General features: G+C 44.3%; 1 protein-coding gene across 1 annotated transcript; it reads left to right on the plus strand.

Moving 5' to 3' along the window:
• Window positions 1-1003: 1003 nt before the first annotated feature.
• LOC133109523 (peroxisome proliferator-activated receptor delta-like) lies at window positions 1004-9803 on the plus strand. The gene is made up of 7 exons (XM_061218853.1): window positions 1004-1134; window positions 3483-3634; window positions 3954-4092; window positions 4581-4783; window positions 5255-5461; window positions 5879-6122; window positions 6579-9803. Exons 3-7 carry the CDS (start codon window positions 3978-3980, stop codon window positions 6824-6826), a joined length of 1017 nt encoding a protein of 338 aa, XP_061074837.1. The 5' UTR covers window positions 1004-1134; window positions 3483-3634; window positions 3954-3977; the 3' UTR covers window positions 6827-9803.
• Window positions 9804-11491: the final 1688 nt, after the last annotated feature.

Here is an 11491-nt window from a genome sequence, read left to right on the forward strand (position 1 = left end):
AAGGTCAGGCCTGACGCCCGATACTGAACGTCTTCAGACAAAACCAGACGCTCAGACCTTGAGTCCCTGTGAGGAACCCTGCTGCTGGCTGGCTGCTCGCAGGCGGGGGCTAACGTTAGCATGTAGCCACGCAGTTGCTCAACTGGCAGGCTCGAGACTATCACATTTCATGAGTGTATTAAAAATAAATAATAATTTGTTATTTAGCTGACGCTTTTATCCAAAGGGACTTACAGTTGACTAGACTAAGCAGGGGACAATCCCCCCTGGGGCAATGCCGGGTTAAAGGCCTTGCTCAAGGGCCCAACAGTTGTGTGGATACACCAAAGCTTGAAGCACCATGCCTACAGGCTGCTCTGGCAGTGTATTTTCTTTGGCGCTCACTCTTGTGGAGGGGCTGTCTGCAGCTCTCCTGATCTCACCTCTTCCTGTCCTGTTAGGACTACAATACATGCTGCCGCTGGGACCTGCAGTGCATTCCTCACACATGTGATTTCTTGGTGATAGTGTGGCTGAGGACAGGGGAACGGCAGAATTGCTCCGATTCCTCCGTAGGCATATTTTTATTTGCTGTTCGTTTGCAGGTGCACTCTGTACACAACCCTTTGAAGTGCATATCCGAAACATCGACAGTAGTTATCAGTATATTTAAAAATAAGTAAATGAATGAGTAAAGTTGCCCTTTCTGTCCAGCAGGGCGGCGATAATGAGGCCATGACGGAGGGGGCAGAGCGCTGAGGATTGGATGCTGTGCCATGGACGGGATTCAGCCAGCAGCTTTGGGGATCAGAAGCCAAGACCTCGGGGAGCTGGGTGTGGCCACGGTGCGGGACATGGGGGGCATCTGCCTGGATAACGGGGACAGCCCGCCCTACGAAGGCCGGGCGGGGGAGCGGACGGCGGGGGGGACGGGCGCCGGGAAGGGGGCCTCCCTAACGGAGCTGGGCTCGGAGGAGGAGGGGAAGGGCGGCGGGGGATCAGACGGCCCAGGGCTGGAGGCCTCCCCCGAGGGGCCGGGGTGGGACAGGGGCTCACAGAATGGGGACAGGCCGGAGGAGGACCGTCTGGAGCAGAGCGCGAGCAGCTGCAGCACGGCGGGCGTGGACAGCCCTGCCCCATCCAGCAGCTGCACAGGTAGCGCATCACTTCTATGGACTAATGCATGGCTGATCTTTACATGTATTCTTTCTGAAATGTGTACTGGAGGCTATGCTTGGTCCTGTTCTAGTGTATTACTTATGTTGTTGTGCTTCAGTCCCGTGGCTGCGTATTGACTTCATACAGCTGGTGCCAAGTATTGATGCTGTAGTATTTTTCAGCTTTTTTTTTTTGGTATTTGTTTGTTTCTTGGCTCACTGCCACTTCCTGGTGTGTAGTCCTATTTGAGCAGACAAATAGTAGTAAAAATGGCAGCGTTCAAACATTAAATGGGAGCACAACCTTCAGTGGGTTCATAGTTCATAGCAGTATGACCAGGCCAGTAAAACACAATCTATAGTCCTAATGTTGAGCTCAAGTACTATTTATTTAATTACAGTGTAAACACAGGTATCCGTCGCTCATTACCCCCTGTACTAATTACTCTGCATGGCCATAGCTCCAGAGAGCTGGATCACTATGTTGCTGTAGAATAATTAAATTCATTTTGAGAGAAAGGTCAAATACTTTGTATACTATTGTCTAGCAACACTAATGAACGTTTGTTACTTAGCATTCCTGAAGTGTCTCAGTTCCAAGCCACTGGAATACTTAAGAAAAAACATGAATATGAAACACAATGCTTTATTGGAAAAGAACAACAGCACATTAACCCATTAATGTCCTTGGTGGACATTCCTTTGCTAGTCGGCCAGTGGCTCGACCCCATGCTTTCACCATAGCAGGCACCGAGGCTCATGGGTACTGTAGTATTTGAAATACCAAACTAACAGAAAACATGATCTCTCCTAAAGAAAGTTCAAACATTCATAACTGCGGACCATAATGTTTTATTTCAGCATACAGGGCGGCCTGTTGTGTAGTGGTTAAGGTACATGACTGGGACCCGCGAGGTCAGTGGTTCGATCCCTGGTATAGCCACAATAAGATACGCAGAGCCGTTGGGCCCTTGAGCAGGGCCCTTAACATTGCTGCAGGGGAGGATTGTCTCCTGCTTAGTCCAATCAAATGTACGTCGCTCTGGTTAAGAGCGTCTGCCAAATGCCATTAATGTAATGTAATGTAATATTTCATAATCCAGGAAACTCGGTGGATTCTCTATTGCGTAATATTGTGGTTATTACTTTAATTAAAGTCTACAATCTGGAGAATCTTCATCTACAGATTATAGACTTTAATCATAAAGTAAAAATGAATGCATGAACTTTTGAGAGTGATATTTTCTGCCCTTTATTCCAAAATGCCGTTTTAAACTTTGTGCACCCACAGACTGTCCAAATCATCACCCACCATAGATTCTGCTGCCAATAGTTTCTCCAGCCATTTTAAGTGGGGAAAGGGTGATGAGTAAGAAGCAGGCCTGTTCCTTCTGTTTGTTGTGTTCAGCTGACAGGATTTTTAAGTGCCATCTGCTGTTAAATTGAGGCATTGTGGTCTTGGTTTAGCAACAAGTTGGATTATATGCATCACTTTACGGGAGGTGAGTTAAGAGACTCCACACCTTTTGTTGTGTGGTAGTATTATTTTGCCGTGCTAGACCTGATGACCTTCCACTCACTTCCAATAATATTTAGAAAAAAGCATTTGGTCATTTTTGTCATTCAGCAAAATATGAAGGTCCCTCTGTTTGGAGCTTGGATGGAGGATGGAGGTTTGGAGGCTTCAACGAAGAAATTCTGTGTACTGACCAGGAATTGTAGGTCCTAGATCCCAAAATTGCAATTTTGAATAAAATGGATATGGGCTACTGCTTTTTGTGACCATCTCAAACTTGTTTTACTCTTAACACACTCCCAAATTTGTGAACACCTGGCCAGTACACAGAATGTCTTTGCATGTGAAGTCTCTGTAAAAGATTCAGGTTGAAAAATAACAGTCTTAGTCTTAACAAGTGTTTTAGTCTTGTAATGCTTCTGAACACCGTTTCTATTTCTCTTGGGAAGAAAATATTAAGTTTTAAGTTACTTTTTGCTTGACGTGTGGCAATAAGTCAAACTGTCTCACCTCGTTGGGAATCTTTTTTGTCTAATTTTGCAAAAAAAGGAAGTAGAAATAGGTTTTCAAGACTAAAGTGCAGACATCCCAACCTTGTAAAAAATATTTCTGGGAAACTGAATGTGTGGCCGGGTAATGCAAATGTCTAAACTCATGCCTATGGTGCAGAGTGCTGATTTATGGGATATGTCTGCCGACTCATCAGGGAGCAGGCGACAGATTCCGGGAGATTCCTAAACCTTCCGGGAAAGGTGGGAGGCCTGACAATGCGTGTTGGCTTTTTCAGTGTTGGTACCTGCAGCAAAACTACCACACCCCTCTTTTCACAGACCTGTCTCAGACATCCTCACCCTCCCTGTCAGACCAGCTCCTTCTGGGTCGGGAGGACGCCACAGGGGCGGGGATCAACGTCGAATGCCGAATCTGTGGGGACAGGGCCTCGGGCTTGCACTACGGTGTTCACGCCTGCGAAGGCTGCAAGGTGAGAACTAGCACAGCGCCACCCACAGTTTCGGAGGACCCACATCATGGGAAATCTTTCAGAAAATCTTAAGTACAGTATGTTTTGCTTTAAAGTTTAGATGTAGTTGCTTTTCTTTTACATGTCACTTCTCTTAATGGATACTGTGTTTTTTCATACATGGAAGGCAATTTCAATTTCAGTTTAAAAGGATAGGCAGGAAAATTTGAACATATGAGGTACATAGAGGTAACTAACAGCTTTACAGCTACGTGGATGGAGATAGAAATGTGTGAGGATTTGTTCATGTGTGGAGTACCAATCTCCGCCTTTCTCTCAGGGGTTTTTTCGAAGGACCATCAAAATGAAGCTGGAGTACGAGCGCTGTGAGCGCAGCTGCCCCATCCAGAAGAAGAGCCGCAATAAGTGCCAGTACTGCCGCTTCCAGAAGTGCCTGGCACTGGGCATGTCTCACGATGGTGAGAGGGGAGGGAGGGAGGGAGGAGGGAGCGAGGAGGGAGGACAGCCAAAACGGCCGGCTCCCGCCCTGCAGGGTTTGCGTCATTCAGGCTTTACTTTGACCCTGCTGCTAAGTGCAGGTCCTGTTACTGCATTTCTCCCAAATTACTGTCCAAATAAAGCCTTCAGTCATACACATCTACACTGCATCAACCCACATTATCTGACCACGTGCCTCTGTTTAGGCATCAGTAGTAGTAGTAACTAAATATCTGGAACTGCAGCACTTACATTTTTAATATGTCATTTAATACATAATTGCTGTGTGTGTGTGTGTGTACTAAATTATGATGGAAATTTTGGCTATTAGCACAGAACTTTGTGAAATCCTAACCAAAGCCAGAAACCTAAACATAAAACTTAAATATAAACCTGAGTCTTATCCTATCGGGCTAGTTGTCCTGTGTTGTACATATCATTTTAGTTGACAGTCACTTCACACCCTCAGCGATCCGATATGGCCGGATGCCGGAGGCGGAGAAGAGGAAGCTTGTGGCTGGGCTGCTCGCCAAAGAGACGGGCGTACAGAGTCCCGGTGGCTCTGACCTCAAATCTCTGGCCAAGCAAGTCAACAGCGCCTACCAGAAGAACCTGAACATGACCAAGAAGAAGGCTCGTAGCATCCTGACCGGCAAGAACAGCGCATGCCCGGTACATTTGACCCGCCTCCACCCCTATACCTGAACACCCTCCCTCCTCAAATAGCAGAATGCATCCCTTTGGATGCTTCCATTGATATCATTCACTTTATTCAAGGGTCCCCAAACTAACTTCCATGTCCTAAAGTGTAAAATATTTAACTCTTCTGACTGGCACAGCACTAGTAGTGATTAAAAACATCAGATCTACAGCAGGTTTTATACATGCAGTACATGTACTTGTCGTAGATCTGAGATTACCATAGCTAAATGCTGTGGTGCGTGTTTTCTCCATACCTTTCCAAATTATTCTGCTAATAATTGTGGCTCAGCTAATAATCAAGATTACCAAGTGGGGCTAAATATGGGGAACCTTACTCGTGAGCTCAACTTTGCTGGGTCCGTACAGTGTTATTGTGACTTTGGGGTGCTCTGTCGTGCTCTGAGCCCGTGTGTGAGCGTGGTCCTGCTCTGCCTCCTGCAGCCCTTTGTGATCCATGACATGGACTCGCTCTGGCAGGCCGAGAACGGCCTGGTCTGGAACCAGCTCATCAACGGCGCGCCCACCAACAAGGAGATCGGGGTGCACGTCTTCTACCGCTGCCAGTGCACCACCGTGGAGACGGTCCGGGAGCTGACGGAATTTGCCAAGAACATCCCGGGCTTCGTAGACCTCTTCCTCAACGACCAGGTATGGCTGGTGCTGCGATATCTTGTTTATTTAAGACAAGGTACTGCGATAACATGGTAGTTTAGCGCAGGCAACTGGTACTGCGATATCTTTTTTATTTAAGACAAGGTATTGCGATAACATGGTAGTTTAGCGCAGGCAACTGGTACTGCGATATCTTGTTAATTTACTGGTAGTGCAATAACTCGGTAGTTCATTACAAAGAACTGGTAGTGTGATATCTCGGTAGTTTTGGACAGGAAACTAGCGGTGCGATATCGCCGTAGTTTTGGACAGGAAACTAGCGGTGCGATATCTCGTTAATTTAAGACGGGCGGACCGGTAGTGTGTTATCTTGGTAGTTTAGGACAGGGAGCTGGTAGCGGTGGTGTATATCTTGGTGTGCCACTTGGCTGAATCTCAGTTCTGTGCCCGCAGGTGACGCTGCTGAAGTACGGCGTCCATGAGGCCATCTTCTCCATGCTCCCCTCTCTGATGAACAAGGACGGGCTGCTGGTGGCCAACGGCCGCGGCTTCGTCACGCGCGAGTTCCTGCGCAGCCTGCGCCGGCCCTTCAGCGAGATCATGGAGCCCAAGTTCGAGTTCGCCGTCAAGTTCAACGCCCTGGAGCTGGACGACAGCGACCTCGCCCTCTTCGTGGCCGCCATCATCCTCTGTGGGGGTGAGTGCTACACCCTGCTTTACTGCAGCCCCTTGGACAAGATGTACTGTGGCTGGTACTTAAAAACAGGATGAGGAGGGGCTGAAGGGGGCAAATACCGTACGCAGCGCTCTTGAACACAGTGTACCCACACGGAGCAGCGCACGCATCAGGGTTTGGCAGCTGAAGCCCTTGAAGGCAAACATCCAAAGTGCAACATGATTTGATTGACAGCAAAGAAATAACATAAACCCAAAAAGGAACAAACCTTTAAGTAGAGGATATGAGAAAAGCAGACATGGGTAGCTTTGTGAGGTTAAAACACTCCTGTCCTACCCTGTGTGTGACTTTAGCATTGTACAGATGTTTTATCACAGACTGGCTGTTTATGATTTTGTTTGTGGTGTAAGTGACGTGCCCGCATTTACGAGTAATCTTAATTCATGTAATCTGCTCTCATGTCTACCCCTCCACCAGACCGCCCGGGCCTGATGAATGTGAAGCAGGTGGAGGAGATGCAGGACAACATCCTCCAGGCCCTCAACCAGCACCTGCAGACCAGCCACCCAGAGTCTGCGTACCTCTTCCCCAAGCTGCTGCAGAAGATGGCCGACCTCCGACAGCTGGTCACCGAGAACGCCCAGCTGGTTCAGAAGATCAAAAAGACAGAGTCCGAGACGTCGCTGCACCCGCTCCTCCAGGAGATCTATAAAGACATGTACTAGGCCCAGAGAGTGCTTTCACACAAGCAGTCACAGACTCATTACCCAGGAGCTGTTACAGAGCCCAGTTGAAAATACTTTTATTTTGGGGAGTTTGGTGCTGGTCCTAAAGTGTGTGTTCTGGGAAAATACCACACACTGCAAACCAAGAGTCTCCCATTTTCTCTTTTCTATGGATGATCATCACTATTTTTGTAAACAGATTTTTTTTTTAACTAGACCCTCCAATCTTAAGGTTTTTACAGTGGCCCACCTCTTTTCCCGTAGTGTAGAGGATCATCAGTGTTTTTGATCAGCGTGCTTGCTGTCTCAGTTTTGGAGACACAGTAAAATCATTAGCTTGTCTGGAGTTGTTACAGATCTGAAAAGAACCAGCGGGGTAACGTTACATCCATATTGCTGATGTTGGACGAGCAAGGACCGTTTCCCTACCTGGGGTGTTTCTGAAATGGGAAGCGGGCACAAATATGTACCATATTCTGAACCTCCTGTGGGGTCATGTGACCACAGTAGCACTTTCTCAGATTCTTCCAAGCCAAGTAGCTGAGGGCCACTTAACATACAGTCCCCTCCAAAAGTATTGGAACAGCAAGGTCAATTCCTTTGTTTTTGCTATACACTGAAGACAATTGAGTTTGAGGTCAAAAGATGTACATGACAGACAGATCCGAATTTCAGCTTTTATTTCTTTCTATTTTTATCTAGATTTGTGAAACGACTTAGAATATGTCACCTTTTGTATCAGACTACCCAATTTATAGATGAGAAAAAGTATTGGAACATGTGACTAATTGGGAGGAACTTCATGATGCCGCAAGACAATGACCCAAAACACACTGCCAACACAACAAAGGACATCATTAGGGAGAAAAGTTTGAGACTGGGCAAGTCAATCAGCAGACCATAACCCATTTGAGCATGCATTTCACCTCCTCAAGAGGAGACTGAAGGCAAAACCCCCCAGAACAAACAACAACTGAAAGTGACTGCAGTAAAAGCCTGGAAAAGCATCACAAAAGAAGAATGAAACATTTGGTGATCGCAGGCTTGATGCAGTTATTGCTAGCAAGGGGTATGCTACCAAATATTAAGTGTTATTTACTTTCATTTACTTAAATACTCTCTTCCAATACTTTTGCTCACCGAAAGATTGGGTAGTCTGATACCAAAGTTGCTATGTTATTAGTAGTTTAACACATCTAGGTCTAAATACCAGGAAATAAAAGCTGAAATTCTGAACTCTTGTCTCACGTTTATCTTTTTATCTCAACCTCAAATGTATTCAGTGTACTGCAAAAACAAAGGAATTGACCTTGCTGTCCCAATACTTTTGGAGGGGACTGTGGACTGTATTTACAGCACACAGATCCGCTGTAATTTACGCCCCCCTCAGAAGCAAGGACCTATGGATTCAGTTTGCCACTGACACATCTGAACAAATCCATTGTCAATGCACAGACATCTTGTTTTCTGAGCACTGAAATCATCGCATTGAAGTATTTCCAGGTACTGACCTGTACCATTGAGAGAAGAGTTTAAAGAATCCAAATATACCTCACACCCAAGACACTTACAGTATAATGGACAAATGTTGGACAAAAAGATCTAATATACTTCCAGCCGAGCTCATTTTTTATACTGTGGATCAATGGGATTTTTAACAAATACTTGGGAGGGACAGTTCTCAAAGTTTGTTTTATTACCTGATAAGAGGACTGTTTAAAATTGAATTAAAAAAAAGTATTATTTGCTTATGTTTCAGTAGGACAGATTCCTCCCCACCTTGAAACTTAAAGTGATGCTGACAGGGGCTTAGACTGTTTTTAATACCACCAGGCCATGGAGTTTAGGCCACTTTAAGCCATACACAGGGTAATGTTGCAACATGCTTTATTCACATAGATTATACAATGCTAAAAGATTTGATAAGTAAATATTCAGATATTAACACAAACAAATCTTACTTGGCTAACATCAGTGCGGGTGTGGCAGGTTACCTAATGGGAGGCAGCGTCATCATCATATCTAATATCTCAGATTGCTTTATATTTACTTTGTCTATCTGAGTCAGTTGTCAACAGTGCAATATAAGTAGGCCAAATTCAATTTTGGTTGATATCTTGTGAGAGAACTATGCAGGACAGAATAGTTGTAACTAAATTCAGTTTAAAGCGGTTTACTTTACACACACTTGTGCAGTTTATTAAAAGAATGTCCCGAGGATGTTGCCTGTAATTAATGTGGTAGCTACTTATTAGACTTTTGTCTAGGTTAGAAGAATGATCATAGTTCATTTTTCATTTTTATGAACATTCATTATTTGCCCAGATTATTTGCTGAAAAAACTTTGATTTGGTACCCTGCTTGGCAGGTGTAACAGCAGTGCCTGACCTGACCCAAACTTCCAGCCTTCTGATGGCTTGTTTCCCTAAACCCTTGCTCCACACTGCAGACTTATAGAGTGCTTGGTTTCTGAAGTATTACATTTAGAAAAATATTGTCACTCTCTTCTAAAATGTTAGATCCTCATTATTTTTTGTGTTATTGTTATTATCATGAGTAGAATTATTGTATACTTGAAATAATTATCTTTGTTCTGAATCCCTCATCTTTTAAAGTAAAGGATTATATTAAAGTAGAACATTCGTATAGGCCATCATTGAACACTAATATTTCTTCTTGTATTGAGGGACCCGGGTACATTCCAGGAAGGCATCATTTCAGAAAAAGGAACCGCATTACGCCCCCTCAGTCTCTCTATGCACCCACACTGATGTCAGCAAGTTAGGCGTTATCAAGGAATTTTTTTTTTTTTTTTTGTGGTTTTTTTTCTTGCGCAAAATATTAGCAAGTTCAGTAATACAGCCACCAGCAGCCATTCTGTGGATTTATCTCTATAATGTGTTTTTGTATGAGTTGCTGAAACCGTGTCAGTGGAGCTTTAATAAACTCACCTGTTACCATTTCCGTCTGTCCATAAGCTCTGCCCTCCTGCCTCTTTCCTTCACCTGTAAACATTGCATTATGGGTGTTTTTCATTCACTCGGATAATGAGGGCTCATTCCAAACGCTTTTCTCCACTCTTTTCCTTTCCTTATGCTGACCCGGAAATCGATCAAGATCCACCATCTTTCAGAACTCCTTAAGTGTTCCTTCTAAGAGGTAGAAATAGAAGTTAGGAACTCTCAATCTTTCCTTTGAGCTGGAAAACATCAGGACATCCTTTGTGGAAGTATTTTTTGGGAAAGCCTGATGTATAAATGATTGGCCTGTGGACCCACCTCTCCCCATCTGCTTCGCATCTGCCATGTCTGTAAATGACAAGGCTTCAAACCGAGGTTCGAAGGAGCAAGGACATTCCATTTGCCTCATTCACGTTTTCTCAACTTCCCCATCTTTACTTTTTTTTTTTTTACACACTTTACTTTCATCTTGTCCTAGCCTCTTCCAATGGGTGGAGCTAGGGGCAAGAAAGGGAGAAAGAAAAAGGAAAAGAGTAAAAGAATTATGGATTGGAATGAGCCCCAGGTTTAAATAAGCACTTACTTCCTTGGACCTGACTGATCCAATATGAAAGAGCTGTCTCAGTCTTACCAGTCTAGAAAGAAACTGCGTGCATACACCTCACGTCCTGGTCAAGAAAGATAACAACAGTCAGCAGCATCCATCACATTATTCTGAAAGGATGTTCTCTGGCAACGTGTCCTTTCATCCACTTTTTATTGTTCAGATATATTCCAGTGTTGCCATCCAGTGCTGCTTTTACTAACATTGTTGTGTGTATATCTCAATAATTCACTCCAGGGAACAAATAATGCTTTGTAATTTACCATGTCAATTTGTGTAATATTCTGTAATTATAATGATTTTAACTAAACTGGTTTAAAAGATGTATTTCTGGTTGACATTTGACATAATTTAAGTAAAAACTAAAAAAGACTGAAAGTCTTGTTGCTCAAACCAGTATAAATAGTTGGTAATATAGAGGCACTGGGGAATCTATAAATTATCATAGTTGTGAAGAATATAGCTGGATAAAACAGACAGTTCTAGCAAAGAAGAGTTTATTAATATGCAGGTCAGAAGAGTATGGTGATGCATCTAGGTTGCATCATGGCGTGGGCTTGAGCCAGGAGATGGTCGAGGCTGGATTACTCTTTGCCAGTCACCCATGTGAGAAATGTGTTATATAAAAAGATTCTTGTGGGTGTGAGGTTGAGATCCAAAATACAGTCCAGCCACAATTATCAGCTAGTGCAAGTCTCCACAAAACCTTGTTCTTCTTCCAGATGACTGCGGGGTTCAAAACCAGCACCTGGAGTCTTACCTCACTCCTGGCACACCAACCATTCCAGAGACCGCCTGCAAGCTGTACCACACACAGACATGTTCTGGCACATGCAGAACCGTATCACAGTACCAATGTTGTTGAAAAAAAAAAGTGAACTCATGTCAACGCTGCAGTAAAATCCAGCTATGGCCAGCTTTTATCAGCTACCAGCTGTTTCAAAACATAGCTTGAGCTGGACAAACCATGTTGAGCATGGAGGTGGCCTGAATTGGTCAACCAGCTATCACAGCTATTTCAAAACCTAGCTTGAGCTGTTTTTTCAGCAGCGAATAAATTGAAATTGGATGGATACTGGATATGGATATGGTTATTGATAT

The sequence above is a fragment of the Conger conger genome, chromosome 14 (assembly GCF_963514075.1).
Source record: "Conger conger chromosome 14, fConCon1.1, whole genome shotgun sequence".
NCBI lineage: Eukaryota > Metazoa > Chordata > Actinopteri > Anguilliformes > Congridae > Conger > Conger conger.

What these genes read in the sequence shown, in the direction of transcription:
- LOC133109523 (XM_061218853.1), top strand. Translation starts at nt 3,978, where the DNA reads ATGAAGCTGGAGTACGAGCGCTGTGAGCGCAGCTGCCCCATCCAGAAG. An exon ending in ACTGGGCATGTCTCACGATG is followed by an intron (nt 4,093 to 4,580) that starts GTGAGAGGGGAG and finishes TCACACCCTCAG; the next exon opens with CGATCCGATATGGCCGGATG. An exon ending in ACCTCTTCCTCAACGACCAG is followed by an intron (nt 5,462 to 5,878) that starts GTATGGCTGGTG and finishes CTGTGCCCGCAG; the next exon opens with GTGACGCTGCTGAAGTACGG.